This window comes from Lonchura striata, chromosome 1, assembly GCF_046129695.1.
Source record: "Lonchura striata isolate bLonStr1 chromosome 1, bLonStr1.mat, whole genome shotgun sequence".
In the NCBI taxonomy this organism is placed as follows: domain Eukaryota; kingdom Metazoa; phylum Chordata; class Aves; order Passeriformes; family Estrildidae; genus Lonchura; species Lonchura striata.
In genome coordinates, this window is record NC_134603.1 from 144,007,669 (window position 1) to 144,023,542 (window position 15,874).

General features: G+C 41.4%; 1 protein-coding gene across 1 annotated transcript; it reads left to right on the plus strand.

Moving 5' to 3' along the window:
- The first annotated feature begins 11,257 nt into the window (after positions 1–11,257).
- GJD4 (gap junction protein delta 4) lies at positions 11,258–15,178 on the plus strand. The gene is made up of 2 exons (XM_021542950.1): positions 11,258–11,321; positions 13,998–15,178. Exons 1-2 carry the CDS (start codon positions 11,258–11,260, stop codon positions 15,176–15,178), a joined length of 1,245 nt encoding a protein of 414 aa, XP_021398625.1.
- The last annotated feature ends 696 nt before the right edge of the window (positions 15,179–15,874 follow it).

Here is a 15,874-nt window from a genome sequence, read left to right on the forward strand (position 1 = left end):
TTATTAGAATATAATCAGTAATACTTGAAGGTAGACTTTACAAAAAAAAAAAAAAGTTAAAATAAAAGAAGTAGTAAGAGTTCCTGTTAAGAACAAAAGCTGCAGGGGATGATAACCTGATGCTGCTGTGGGGCTTCATCAGTATGAGCATTAAGTAATGAGAGTCTCCTGCTTGTGGCAACTCTCAGTGCATGTCAGTCCCACTTCTGAAGTCACAGGTTGGGAAGGTGAGAAGAATTGCAGAGAACAACTTCCTACCCCCTGTCCCCTGGTAACAGCAACCCAACCCCAAGTCCTTTGTAGTTACAGTAGTTTTGCACAGCAGAGTTTTGAACAGAGATGAAAAATTATCTTCCAGCTTACATCATTGCTCTGCACAAAAGTAAGAATGGTTTTAAATATGTACATCACCACCAGCATTTGTAACGTTAAATATTTAACTTATTACTGCCAGCAGGTATACACCTGACACTCTGCCATAGGAAGGAGTCCACAGTCTGAATGTGTTCTCTACCAGTGCTTTATAGGACACCTATTCTAAGTCTGTCCTCTGAGAAACTAGAGGAATGATTCTCATAACCTAGGAAAATAGTTGGGCTTCTCTTGATAATTTTGAATGCTATCAGGTAAGGTGATCTTCTAGATTTGCCTGATTCAAGGCTTCGGATCAATGATTCCTTCAGCTGAACAGAAATAAATACTTCAAAGCATAAAGTGACAGTACTGGCTTCATCTAGAGAAATTGTGGTCATGTCACCCTGACACTGAGTGTCAGTGATCAAAGGGACTGGCCTGATTCTTCTGCTTCCCCATTTAATCATGAATCTCAGTGAGAAAATTGTTGGTGTTTCTGACCTGTGAGAAATCTAGACTATGAAATTGTTGCTTTTCTGTGGTGGCCTGACACTGTGGTACATCAGAAAGGCATTTTTTGTTCTGTTTTGTTCTGTTTTGGTCTGTTTTGCTGGCATGTGGCAGAACAAAGTTGTTCTGCCCCTTAAAGTGTGCAGATAGCTAAACCGTGTGTTAGCTGAAAATGTGTGCTCAGACATCTGATTCCCAGCTGTGACATTTTCCCTTAATCTTTTCTAAAATATTTTTCTCTTAGAAAAGGAACCAGGGCAAGCAATCAGTTTTAAGCTTTCTCCAAAATATATAGCAAATCAGCATCTTAATTTTTCTATTTCAGATTTTTTTTTTTAATTTCAGATTTGAGCTTTTCCTTGACTACTCAGTACGTGTATGCACGTGAGCATTTCTTTTTGGTTTGTTTGCATTGGATAAGGAATTTCTATGGCAGTTGCTAATAGAAAAAGCAATTATTTAAAATGTCATTTGAACTTTTTTTGCCCGCTAAGGAATGCCTTTATCTCTGACTTACTAAGAATAGGTAAATCCAGTGATACAAGATTTCTGATTTTTGCCCTGTCAGCTTCATCCTGTTGCATGAACAATGAACTTTTAACTTTTGACTTTTAACCATAATTTTTAAGAAATTTTACATATTTGTAATACTTTCAGTATAAACCGAGAGCTTCAGAGCTTTTTGTGCAGAGAACACAAGAAATATGTAGCTTTGATTTTTAACAATTTGAGAAAAATATTAGAGCAGACTCTAGTATCTATCTCCCTCAGCTTTTCTTCCTAGTAAGTGTCCCTAGAAACACCTTCAGCATCTGTAGCTGAATGTCCTGTGTTCTCCTGAATACAGAATTTCTCAGGATTTGAACAGAAAGCTCCAACCCCATCAACTCTTTTAAGACCTGAGGTGCGTTCCCAGGGAAACCAGGCTGAAATGCAATATAAAATGGTGGGTGATACAGGAGGGTGGGGGGAGAGGATCTCTTGGGGCAGTGGAAAAGTGCCTTTGAGCTGAGTCAGCACCAGGCTGAGGAAGTCAGGCTTCCCACCCCACAGGTTCCTTACCCTCATCCTTGCAGCCACAAGCCTGTGCTGCCACTCGGAGCACGGAAATGATTGAATCCTGTGGGTCTGCACTGGCTTGTGTTATCGAGTGATGTGGATGGGACTCAGGTATGTGAAACTGGGTCAGTCTGACTGGGCAGCCCCAGTGCATCTCTCACCTAACACAGATTTGCAGCTGGTTTTCCCTGCATGGATCCCTGCATCTTCCTGGCCTCCTCCTGTGCTCTACCTGTCACTGCAGGCTGTGCTGGTCTCTGGGCTCTGCCTGCTGGCAGAGCTCCTGGCACTTTGAATTAAACACACCTTGCTGGCTCCTCCCTGCTCCAGTATGTGATATTTGCATGAGCAGCAATGCCTCTCTTGGTGTGCGATTGCACAGATAATTGGTAGCCACAACAGAATGGTTTGGTCAGAAGGGAACCTCAAAGATCACCTCACTCCAGCCCCTGCCATGGGCAGGGACACCTTCCACTAGCCCAGGTTGCTCAGGGTCCCTTCCAGCCTGACCTGGTTTTGTCGGTTTATCTGCACATTCTTCAGCAGTATTTAGTGAGGTCTGTGCATTAAATCAGTGGCCAGGCGAGATGGAATTGTTTACACTCGTGTAACAGCAGCTGCCCTGAGAGCAGAGGCAGAGCTCAGCTGAAACACTGGGCTCACCTGAGGGACTGTGGGTTACTCTTAACCTGAGAGGGATGAATCATATAATTGCTGAAGGCAGAAAGGAATGGTAGGGGACCACATTATTTGAACTGAAAATTGCTTTTGCCTATCTGAGCATCACAACTTGGGACAGGAATTCTTGCAGATCGGGAACAGGGGTCTGGGGGAATCTGCCACAAACCTCTAACAGGAGAATTAGTCCATACATGAGTAGCTGTAACATTAAAGTGAAAAACTTTGTCCTTCTGATTCTTTCTATGTGAGAAACCACATTATTGCTGTGGGGGAATGCATTTTAAGCATGTCCTGAAGCACTCATGCTAAACTTCAAAGATGTAAGACCTTCTAAAGTCTATATTTTTGCATATAGATGACTGTGGTCATTGAAGGAAAGGTCAATCATCTTATATATACATAAATATAACATAACATATTGTCATGTACATAAAAAAAATACAGTTTATTCAGGAATGCAGATATATCATATACCATTAATCTGTTTGGTGATTTATTGGATTGATTCCCCAGAAATGAAAACATCATTGGCAAATTTTGTGGGTTAATGTACTTAAACAACTGCTCTTTGAGGTGTTGCCTAAGAGTTTTTGGATGGCCCAAATATTTTGTTCCCCAGGAAGGGAAGGCAGTCAAAAGAGAAAGCAGCAAAATGCAAAAAATGTGGGGGGGGGGGGGGGGGGGAAGAGAAACTGAAATAGTAACAGTGGTTAGGAGGCACAATACAGGTCAGAAGGGAATATATCCATAAATATCTGTGGCCAGTTGTCCTGGGTTTGCCAGCACTCAGCCCACTACACCAGTTAAAAGAAATAATACAAATTTTAACAGTGTCAGGAACACAGTAATTGGTAGAAATTTTGTAGAATAGATTGAAATGGCAAACTATTGGTCATAATGCAGAGGAGGCAGAAAGATTGAGCTAATGGCCCTGTTTTGTCTTTTTGTGCTGTGTTTGTGCCTTGCTGTAGTAATAAAATTTCATTTCTGTTACTGGTACTGAAAGAATTTTCAGTGGAAGCTATTTGATATCTTGGAGTGACAAAATCGCTTTGCCCAGGTGGTCTGAAAAGTTTTGCTGAGGCAAAGGTGGTTGGCTGGAGATATTTCTCAGTTCTGAGGGGGAACCACCTTTGGAAAAAAAGCTTAAGGCAAGCAAGTGTAGAAATGGGAGGTGGTTTCTTCTGTGTTTGTGCTGGGCACAGTAAACTGAGAGGCTGGATTGCCATGCAAGGGATGGGTAAGTAAACAGGGCATAATCAGTAATCCCTGCTCCTTCATGGAAAATAGACTGTCACACTACCATTTAAAAACACACAGGACCTAAACTGGTGTTTTTCCCTCCAGGTACACAGTTTGTGGTGATTGGGAGCGGGGCTGTGGCCAAGCCTCATCCCCAGTGGGCACAGCTGTGAGCAGCAGTGACAGCAATGAGCCAGGGAGTGCCCAGGTGTGCTGAGCAACCACCAAAGGGATCAGAGGGCACACAGGTGCAGTGCAGGAACATGAGGGGGATAAAAGGCTGGGCTAAAGAACAAGAAGGGTGGATGCTTGAAGCTTTCTGAAGTGATGAGGTGCTACTCTGTGTGGGCAGGCTCCCAAAGCCTTCTCTGTGGCGAGGTGTTGCTGTGCATGGGTTGATGCAGTCTGAAGTTCCATGGTGACGCTCTGTGTATCACGTCCATCCTGACTGGGACCTCTGCTGTGGCTGATGCTGCGACACCTCCCAACTGCTGTGTTTTACCTTCCTAACAAAATCCTACTGCTCTCTGCTTTGACCCCAGTAGGGTGTTTGCCAGTGCATTTATCCATCATGTGGGATTTCTTTGCCACAACACTGGGAGCTGCTCCAGGGTAGGGAGCAGTGCTGTGTGTTCCCAGCCTGCCTTGGGGATGGGTCCTGTGGGGAAATCCACTCTTGATCATTCCTGTCTGTTTTCCTTTGCTCTCTAAAATATTGGAATAAATCATTCAGGGTCCTTGTTACCCTTTTGATGTTGTGGTAAACATTTTCAAAGGAATGCATAACAGTAGAGTATTGAACTCCTATTAATTTTACTAAGGACTGAGCCATCGAGCTGAATTTTATGGTGCTTTTCTCTTTAAAGCAAAAAATCCTGGTTGGTAGAATACATAGAATGCAAATACTATTGCAGCTTAATGAGGGAATTCCTTGTGTACTGCCCAGTATGTGTTGAGTTCATTAGTAATGATTACTAAAAATAGCTCCTGGAAGAAAACAAGGCAGAAACCATGGAAACTGTAGGCACCTGGTATTGTAAAGCAAAGGTTTGGGGTTGAGGGCAAATTCAAATCCTGAAATAAAAATTTGGGGTAATTTTTCCTAATGTTGTGGAGGTTGACCTATCTGAATTTTGTTTCAATGACTTTTTACAAGGCCACACTAGACTTAAACATGTAGACTATTAGCAGGTCACAGTTTAAGGCCAAAACAAACCTCATAAAACCATAGGTGATGTGCATCTCATAAAGGTGAGGTGCAAAAACCCAGTTTCGTGTTGTCCTTTAAATGGCCAGATGTGCATAAGTTGTACATTCTGATATTGATGCAAGAAATCTAATAATTCTTTTGTCTATTAAGCTGTGAGTAGAAACTATGAGCAGTATTAGATTTTTCTCTTCGTTGTTCATTAAACATGGCTGAAGATCAAAATTTCTCATTCTGAAGCAGTATGATAGATGTACACATTCTTTTTAGACAGAAGTACTCTTCTGAATAAGAATTTTATTACGCACAGGATAGAGATTTTATTTATTTAAAGCCATATTTTCAACACAAAGATGAGACTTAACACAGTGTACTTTTTGACTTCTGCATAGCAATGAATTTGACTTGAAAATGACATTTCTTCATGTTAGAAGAAATACATAATTGGGACTGCCTACAGTGGTTCCTGAAGTTTCAGTTGTATGTGAATTAGAGGGGGGGAAATCCCTTTTCTTTTTTCAGCTTTTTCCTTTCATTTAGCATTTTCCCCTGTGCCTGGTTTAATGACCACGTAGTTACAGTGCATCTGTCCATGGTGAAAGAAAAAGCAGATTCAGTGTTCAGAAACAACAGTAAAGGGTTTGTTTCTTAAAATGGTCAGCCATGAAATACAAGAAGGTGTAAAGAACTCTTATTTTAAATCCACACTGGCTGCCTGTATGTTAAATCTAAGATGACAGATTTATTTACTGAAATCCAGAACCAGCACAGTAACCTCTTTTGTTATGCATGTTGCAAACAGGGATATTTACCCTCCATAGCTCTAGAAATATTCACACTTGGAAACAAAGTATTATATTTAAAATACAGTGACCCAAAGATTTTCTTGCAATCTACTGTTTATAATAAAATCTCTTTTCCAATTACCTAATACCTTTTTCTTATTTAAATTATTTCCATGGTATCAGCTCACCATGCTTTTTGCCTGCTAGGTGTGGACCTGCTTGAGGGAAGAACTCCTTAGCGCCAGATTTTGGGCACTAATAAAACATGAAATCACCTGCTTCATCATAAAATACAGGCTCCTTAAACATTCCAAACCTTCAGTTCTCTATTTGGTACTGTAAAGAAAGGTAACTGTAAAACTTGGTGTTAAATGTTAAGTGCAAAATTTTAAAAAGAGCTGGAATCTCTCTTATACAAGATTTTTTTTTTTTTTATGTTACAGCAGAGCAAATTTCAGTAATAATGTCATGTGCTCATGTAGCTACCAGTTTCAGTGGGAGTTAAGCAGGTACTAATAATGTGCTTTTGAAAATCCAGTGGACTCATTTTGTATTTTTACTACTTAGTAAATTAAATACTTTTGCAGAAATTAGCCCTGAGCTCCTGAATGAGAATATATTTTCCATTACTTAATTTTCATCATATCTGTCTTGAAGTGTTCAAAATTCTTGGTTGAGTAGCTGTGAAGTTTCTAAACCAAAGTCTGAGGAAGAGCAGCTTTTTCCAATTGTTGTCCTCTTAAAAGCAGGTTCCCTTTAGAAATATGACTGCTGAATATTCAGATGTTTAGAATAAAGGACTCTGTCTGAGACAATGTGGGAGAATGGTCTAAATCCTTAAGAGCATGCAGTAGAACACAATCTTTTTTTAGGTTTACTAAATTAGTAGAGGAGCAGTGAGACAACACAACACGTGCCGGGCTCTGAGGCACCAGGCTTAGGCGTGCAAGAGGACAGAGCTGGTCCCATTTTTGCTGGGAGTCAGCAAGGCTGAATCCAATCAATATGAGCAGTTAAAAAATGAGCTGAGCTTCACTGTTCTGGGTGTCCTTCTGGGCTGTTTTAGACACCCATGCATTGGCATTTATGTACATTGGAAAATGTGTGCATGCAGCTCCTCCCTGGCATGGAAGGCAGGCAGAGATGGGGAAGAGGAAGGAGCATTTGTTGGAAGTTTCCTTTCCTTGCACTGAACTCTGCTGCTTCTGGAGACTGATGAGTTAGAGGCTGAGCAGTGAGGAATAGGAACACATTGTTTAAGCTCCCCATGGAATATTTCATGATGGAAAACTTTCACTGCTCCTCTACCTCAGTGCGTGTAGGATCTATACCCAAAAGCTGGAGCTGTGATTGCCTTACCTTCTCCATGGTAGCTCTGCTGCCTGTTCTGGGCACAGGCTCCTTTCAAACAGCAGCAGCAACACCCAAGTGGCAGCTGGGCAGGTCCCAGGGAATGCAAAGTGTGCAGTGCTGCATGTGCCTGCAGCACAAAGCAAAGGGCTTTCCATGCTCTGCTGGCTCCTTGGCTGTGTGAGTGCTGTGAGGATTTACATACGTGTGTGTGTGTGTGTAGCACATATGTCTTAAAAAGGGCATTTGTTCTGGACAGCTTTTCCTACTAATTTGCTATTGTCCTTCATGGCTAGCTTGTTTCTTTCTCTTCCCCTTCTGCTGTATTTCACAAATTTTAAAATAAGGCCACCAAGATAAATTGCCTTTTAATGTTTACTGCTCATTCCAAGTAGATTTCCCCCCCTTCCACCATTAAAAATCATCTTCATAAGAGCTAATTTACTGCAAGATTCATCACTAACAGATAAGTTTTGCTAACTAGAAAAATTCTAAGTAGATTTTTAACTTAGGCTTTAAAATATGCATCTGTGTTTTTTCATTCTTAAATTGTGATATGCCAAAGGACCGGGAGTAAAATGCCAGATCCCTTTGTCTATTAGGGAAGCTGCTTTGCTGGCCTGTTGTGCCTTAACATGAATTAAATTGGTAGAATGTTCCTTCATTGCCAGGTGCAGTGTAGGGTGCAGTCTCCCTCAGTAACTCTCAATTCACTTTGGTGTCATTAGTGTAAGTGACTGGGTAAGACAGATGGGTTTGGGATTTGCTACGCCAGAGAGATGCCTTTATTTTCTGGGGGATTTTTTGATTGTGTGATGTAGATTGTGATCTGTCATTCAGGTGACAGATTTGATCCTGAAGTGGCTTCCAACTAAGTCTGTCTTACCTCTGGATGTCATTCTGAGCCAAGGACTGGCTGAAGTGTCTTTGCCCTGTGAAGTGACCCAGGTGTAAGCCTGGGGAGGTGGCACAGGTCCACACTGCAGTGAGATGCAGTTCCAGCAGTTCCAAATGTTTCAGTGGGTCTCTCACAGTGATGGAGTCATGTCTTGGATTTTTGCAGGATCAAGCCCTAGACCTATGATAAGGGGTTATAAATATGGACAGCAGTTGTGAATTTTAAAATAGATTAAGTTGTGTCTTATGTTTCATTGTTTGTTTCTGAAAGCTTTCCAGTGGCTTTGGGTTTCAAAGTTTAAATTTACCCAATACCATGTTCACTTTTTTTCTACCTGCCTTACTTTTTGACTAGAAGGCAGTGCAAGTTGACACATTTGACAGCTTTTTAAGTTGGGAAGGGTTGTTTGTGAGATTCTAGAGCTGCAGTGTGTGGAGAGGGGGCTGTGCCCATATCTGATGTGGGAAATGGTCCCAAACCCACTGGTGGCACTGCAGAGCTGGGGTCCTGCTGCTGCTACACCCATGTCTGTAATGTCTCCCTATTTCTTTATAGTCCTTACAGGCCAACAGGGAATCCAGGGAACAGCTAAAGATAAATAATAAATGAGGGGGCTTTGTGGTGAATATATTCAGCCATGATGTGAAAAATCTTCAGATGGGGACCCTGGCCTGAAATAATAGTGCTGAGCCAAGGGGTGAGGAAACTAAAGCCTATGGTTCTGTGAAGACCAAACATTTTACAGCAACCACCCCAGACTGGAGCCCAAGGCGAACTGATGGCAGAGGCTTGGGAAGAGGACACACCTCAGAAAGGAGAAGCACTGTATTCAAGTGAGATATGAGCTGTCTAGAAAAGCTAAAATTAAAAAAAGCTAAAGTTGTCTGAAAAAGCTAAAATGTAATCCAAGCTTTCTGACCTAAGCTAAGCTGCACTGTGACTCTGGAGAGTTCCTGCTTTCTTTTAGAAAAAAATGGGCCATCCCATCTCAGTGCATCCATGCTGTGGGATCAGATGTTGTTGCCTGGTATAGTTTCTCAGGCAACAATCTGGGGGCTTAAATTCCTACTGTTATCCCTCTTCCACAAATGGTAGAGGTCTCACAGCAATGGCAAGCAAGGATATTTTAACCAACAATATTGACAGAGACAATTTATAGCCTATTGTGTGGATGCAGCTGCTGAGCATTCATAGCCTGCCACCATCTTGGCATTCCTGACTTTATTTTTGACAAAGGGTGTTTAACCAGGAATACCTTCATACCTCAGCATAATTCATATCTTGGCTGTTTGAATCTTTTCTCTATTGACTTTCTCCAGCTTTCCTTCCTTCCCTTGCTTCTCTCACACACACACATCTCTGGTTGAAAAAGAAAAAGTAAATGTGTGCGTGTAAGTAAATGAAGCTAAAAACAACATCACAAACCATAAATAAAACTTGGAAACAGAAGAAATGGCAGTTTGGCAAGTATTTTACATAATTCAATTCTGAAACCAGTAACACTTCTGTATTTAGTACTGCAATTAAAATCTTTTTACACAGGTAACAGACAAAGGGTTTTGAAGGGCCATCTTTTCAAATCCCACTTTTAGGGTCCTTAGGATGGTGCTTACTACAGAGAGGATGCTCAGTGTGTTCTGCCAAGGCATTGCAAAACCTGTCAGCAGAGAGGTGGGGAGAAAGTCTTTGTGCAGGTATCTTTTACTTTATATAACTATTAGTTTTACCCAGGTAAGATGTCCTCAGTCATAAAGTTCAGCCCAGCTGCAGTGCCCCCAGGTCATGGAGTATCTCCATACAGCTCCCTCTGAGCTCCCCTTGCTCCCCCAGAGCAGCAGGGCTGCGGTGCCCAGCCTGTGCCCAGGCTGTTGGCACCCCACAGATGTCAGGAAATCAATTTTCTCCCTTGCTATATCACACACAGACTCCTTCTTCAGCTGCTTTTGTAGGGATTGTCGTTATTTCCTGACTAGGTTTTCACAGTATGTTTGTCCTTGCCACAGCCCAGGTTAAAAAATACAGAGCAACATCCCAAATCTGGTGGAACAGAGGATGGAAGATGGTGGTAGGTTATTTCCCCCAAGGTAACCTGGGTGAAAAGTGAGGCAAGAAACAAAAAGCTGAGAGTTTTATTTTCACCCCTGCTTTTTTTCGAGGTACAGCATAGTGGCATGATGTCCAGGACGTGCTGTGCAGTTGCATCTTGCTGAGCCCACGGGCATTCTCCTGCAAGTGGGAGCTCCCTCCACCACTGCTGAGGGGCTGCTGGGTGTGAGAATGATGGGCAATCATCCTTAAGATCTTTTGAGTGATCTCCAAGCAGTTTGAGTGAAATACTAAGCAGTTTCAGCCAAAAGGACTGATATAAATTAAAAATGAGTGACTCGTGGCATCTTGAAAACCAGCCCCACCCTTAGGATTTCTATTTTTTAAAGCTTCTCCTGTTTTTCATCTTGCCTGCAGGGAGGCTCAGCCTGCTGGCTGGCTCAGCACACAGAGGAGAGTTTGGTGTGGCTGTGATTGACAGGGCCATGGTGTTCTGTCAAGGAGGTTTTGATTTAGAAACCAAGTGGTTTTGGGAAATTTCAATGGAATAGCTTCCAGTGACCTGAACTGAAGCTGCCTTTCAAATACAGGAATGCTCATCCTTTTCCATCCCCTTCTCTTATTCATCTGCAATTCTTGTGGGGAGACAGAGAGGTCTCTGTTATTTCCTGGTCTATGCTATTTTTTCCTCTCTCCCTGTCTTTCACCACTGAAGTATCTCAGCAATGCCAGGAGGCTGGTATGCCCCGGGAGGGTAAGAATAGTCTACAATGGTAGAGATCCCTCCTGTTGTTGTTTGTCCACTTGCAGTTGCCTGGAAAGAGGATCCACACAGAGGTAGGAGCAATTGCATCTGACAAGCTAGAGCTTTTGTAAGACAATGTGTTAAAGCCTGAAGAAGATCAACATGCAAAACTAACAGTCCTATTCAAATCATCAAAATAATCCTTCATCAACACATTGTTTTGGCTGAGTTCCTGATTTCTGCCCTTGACCCTCAGCAATTCCTTCTTTTTTACTTCCCTTTTTCTACCCCCTTTGTTCCCTGTCTAGGTCTAATTTTCTTTGGAAATGACAAAGCTGTTAGGACATCAGGAGCTGGAAGTGTTTTGAGCCTGCTCAAACATGGAGCACTGGGACTCACTGGGATTTTTGATAGTCACACTGAACTATAATGTGACTATTGTAGGTAAGTACTTTAAAAGAGTTCTCTTCTTTTGCTGCTTCATATCCTGAAGGCACCAAGTGCCCTACTGATAATCAACCTTAATTTCAGGCTGTGGTTCTGTGATCTGTACAGTAAGTTGTTTTCTTGATACCTGATAGAAGAGGTTGATGTATTTATTTTCTTGTTAAACAGATTACTTCTCTCTTTTTGATTTTCCTAAACATTGCATAAAATATTCTGGCAAGGTTTTCAAATTTGGGTCTTCTTGATGACAGAGCTTCCTGTCAGCTGGAAGAAGGGATCATGATAAAAACACACAGAAGTAATGCTGAACTTACACCACAAAAAGTGAAAGGTAGAATGTATGCAATAGCTTTAATGACAAATTTAAAAAGTTACAGATGAAGACACTCTCTTTTACAGGAAGAAGTTTGTGGTTTCTACCATTGTGGTTAATTATTGCTTTTCATTCTTTCTTTTTGTAAACAAATAAGGATCATATGCATTTAAAAAAGCAAACCAAATGCCATTGTCTTTTCCTTAGCTAACTGTTTGCTGTTTATTTTTTACCCCTATTATTTAAATAAGATTCTGTTCCTCTTTCATGGGCTACTTTGAGCAAAGTGTGAGCCAGAGAAAAACTTTCAAGGGCCCTTTAAAGAATCTTTGCCTGCAGCAGTTGCTGTAGTTTGTGCTGTGCACTGCGGGGAGCATCCAGCTGAGCCCCAGCAGGGTTGCTGGTAAAGCTTGTTCTTGTGTGTTAAATCAAAATTGGGTCTTTAGGGACAGGGATGCATGGAGGGGTTATCTCTCAAATGTATGTCATGTTAAACTACTTCCTAAGGAGTCATTGATTTTGCTTAAGCAGTACTCCCTATCGTACATGTTCAAATTAAAAATTGATAGTGAGATAGCATGTAGTATTTTGAGCCTAATTAACTAATGAGCTTCAAACACTTTGAGGTCCTCGCAGGGAAAAAATGCTACCAAAGGATGAAACATGGTTTGCTAAAGATGACAGATTTTGTAGAGCTGGTGTTTCCTATTGACCCATTGTCAAAAGTGAGTAACAGTACAGCCTGCCAGCAAACACAGGAAGCTGGAAACACAGCAAACCCACCACTATAACTCAGGTGACTAAAGATAAAATGGAAAAGCCTCAATTTATTTATGGTTGGATAATATATTATTTTGCCAGGAGCAGCATTTTCTCTGATCTCTCATCAGCCTTAGATATTCTTCATATTTTTTCACTACAGAGTGCAGTTTTACTGTTTAGCCCATAATCAGTCTACTGGCCACAAATGGTTTTTAGAGGGTGTTTGAACTGGATGTTCAGTACAATAATAGGGATCACACGATGTTGTGGAAATATTTGACTATTTTAAATTCACCCCAACTACTCGGAAATAGCTTTATGGGAAATACATAAGAAAATTCTCCAAGGCAACACCCATAAATAGTTGCATATAGAAAACTGCTTTGTGATATGCTTTTTTAAAGCCTTTATAGTGTGTTTTGGTGCTATTTCACAGATTACACACAAAACCTTGTGTGCATGTGAGATGTGCATTCACTATTGACTTGAGCTTTTCAGTACATTTGTCAGCCATTAATTCTATATAATATACTTCTTTAGTCACTTAGTCTTGCTGTTTCTCTGCCTGTGTTAACAATTCATGTCCTAACAATAGTTTCAAACAGAATTAATAATACAATTCTTTAATGTTGGTCCCCCCACCCCTTTTTGTTTTCACAGTTTTTTTCCTCTTTTCTTGTAGGGGATTATTAAATTACTTTTTCAAAACTGTGTAGGGAATTGGTGATGGGATTCAAAAGGAAACATGAGAAATTTAAATGCTAAACTGAACTTCAGATGTTGAATATGTGTTTGTACAGAATGCATTTTTAACTTTTGACAGCAGAATGGTCTATCTTTAAGCCTTCCTATCCTGCCCAGGAAAAGGTTTTAGATTTTCATAGAACCATAGAGTGGTTTGATAGAAAGGAACTTTAGGTCTGAATGGAGAGAAGCTGCTCACTGAGGTGAATGAAGGTTGGGAATCATGGCCAAGGTGGGGCAATCAAAGAAGCAGCAGACAGAAATGTCTGGGGTGGACATTTGCACAAATCTATGTTTGTAGAACACTTTGCATGAGTTTGCTAATAATAAAAATAATAACTAATTAATAGCTTTCTAGTAAATATCATTCTAGACACAACAGAGAGATTTTGTTGGCTAAAGTAAACTTTACATGGCCAAGACTAAAAACAAATACTATGTCATGGAGCAATCTTTTCTGTCTAGATGAGTCTTATACTGTGTTACCAGAACTGTATTATTGAAATAGGACAAAATTTAGGTGAAGGAACCCAACAAGGAAAAACTGTGAGTGAAACTGATTGTTTAGTCAGTTTTGATCTCTTTTTATCAGTGTTTTCATTAGGTTTCAGTTAGCATGGTTTATTGTACATTTAACTCCTACATTGTTGAGTCTAGATGAAGATTATGGAATATGTCAGCTACATGTTTTCACTGGCTTTTCAGTCCCAGTCAAACAAAAGAAAGAAATAAAAAAGGAGCTAATAAGAGGGGAAACTATTTCTTCAAATGCCTCATGTATAGAAAGAACATCACTGCATGACCTGCCTTCCTTCTCGGGATCTGACTTCTTCTTACCTTTCCTTCTCTTGCAGGGAAGATCTGGCTGATGTTAATAATTCTGTTGCGAATGGCAGTGGTGGTGTTGGCAGGCTACCCCCTGTACCAAGATGAGCAGGAGCGCTTTGTCTGCAACACCCTGCAGCCAGGGTGCTCCAACGTTTGCTATGACCTGTTCTCTCCCGTGTCTCACTTTAGGTTCTGGCTCATTCAGACCGTGGCTATCCTGCTGCCCTATGCTGCATTCAGCATTTATGTTTTGCACAAGGTAGCTATGTACATTGTCAGAATGCACTGTCTGGTGCATGGCTGCAAGAGGAACAAGGGTTTATCAAGCCCCAGAGATGTGAAGGAGTTCTGTAGGAGTGCAGTTGTCAATAGAGTAGATTGTGGTGCAGACAACCTAAGTGTCCTCAATTTTTCAGGGGCATATACCATTCATCTTTTTATTAGGACCCTACTTGAGGTTGCCTTTGCAGCTGTGCAATACTTTCTTTTTGGATTTTTTGTTCCTGACCGCTATTCATGCTACCACTCACCTTGCACAAGCACTGTTGACTGTTACATCTCCCGGCCCACTGAGAAATCCATCATGATGATTTTCATCTGGGGGGTCAGCAGTCTGTCCTTTCTACTCAGCCTTGCTGATCTTGTCTGTGCTCTCCGGAGAATGACAGCAAGAAACCAAAAGAACAAGCTGCTGGCAAACCTCTGCACAGACAAGGAGTGCATGATAGATCTTCCCCCAGTCCAGCACAGTGGCTCCTCTCCACCTCCAAATGGGGATGCCCCAGTAGCAAATAGCTGTCAGACCAGTGACGACTGCTGCTCGCTTCTCCCTGATGAGGAAGAGGCTGTTCTTCATCCTGGAGGTGTCCCTCAGCAAAGTGCCAGCACTAACCTCAGCAGCAGCAGCAATAAGTGCTGTGTATCAGGAGACCTTGCTGCTAAACAACAGAGCACTGAAGAGTCCCTGTGTGCCAGTGACCACCAAGGAACTCCCTGCAGCCAAGTGAGACCCAGACTTCAGCAAGACTTCATTAAAGATACTGCCCTGGCTTTGAGACCTCAGGTGGAGTTTCCCCATGTTTCTTCCTCTGTTGTTCAGAGCAAGCTTTTAGGGTTCTACCCTTCAACTGAGCTAAAAAGCCCTGATGCACAATCAAATTATAGCAGCACTAGCTACCTGAGGTCAAAAAAGTCTGAATGGGTTTAGAAGTCAGAGTGAACACTACGCTGTGACCTTGACAGGGCAAATCATTGCATCACTGAAGAGGCTTCAGGGAGTTTGAGCTGAAGCCCTTGGCTGTGGTTATTCTGCAGAGACACTACTCCATTAGAGAAGAAGCAAAAACTTTGGATATGAGTTTGAAGGGTACTACATTAAGGGACATGTTCTTTAGAAAATGTGACATCTTTGTTTTTCTGCATGCAGATGATTTAAAAAGGCTGTGGACTGTTGCTGGTGTGACTGACCTGGTTTTCCAGGAGTATATGTGAACACTTGTTTACTCTAACCTAGTTTTATTGCAAAAAATTGAGCTTAGCAAAGATATGTTTTCTACTTTCAGAAGCCTGATTTATCTCCTCATACTAAATTCTCAAAACTCACTCTAAGACAGGATATTCAAGAAGAAGATTAGACAGTGAATAAAATAAAAACACTGTTTTGTGGAAAAGTGTTAATTTTTAAAATCCCTGGATCCTATTGCTTGAAGGAAATACCTCTTCCAGCTAGCAGTGGCAGGGCAGTTCTCTAACACTGATGCCAGCTGCAGTCTAACCACACCTGATATATTCAACTATAACACCTTCCAGTACCTAGACAGGCCTAAAGGAAAGCCAGAGAGCAACTTTCTACAAGGGCATGTAGTGATAGGACAAGGAGGAATTCAAACTGAAGGTTTAAATT

Excerpts from the sequence above, each read along its gene's own strand:
- GJD4 (XM_021542950.1), top strand. The coding sequence starts at position 11,258 with ATGGAGCACTGGGACTCACTGGGATTTTTGATAGTCACACTGAACTAT. Across the intron at positions 11,322-13,997 it reads CTATAATGTGACTATTGTAG|GGAAGATCTGGCTGATGTTA; the intron begins GTAAGTACTTTA and ends CTTCTCTTGCAG.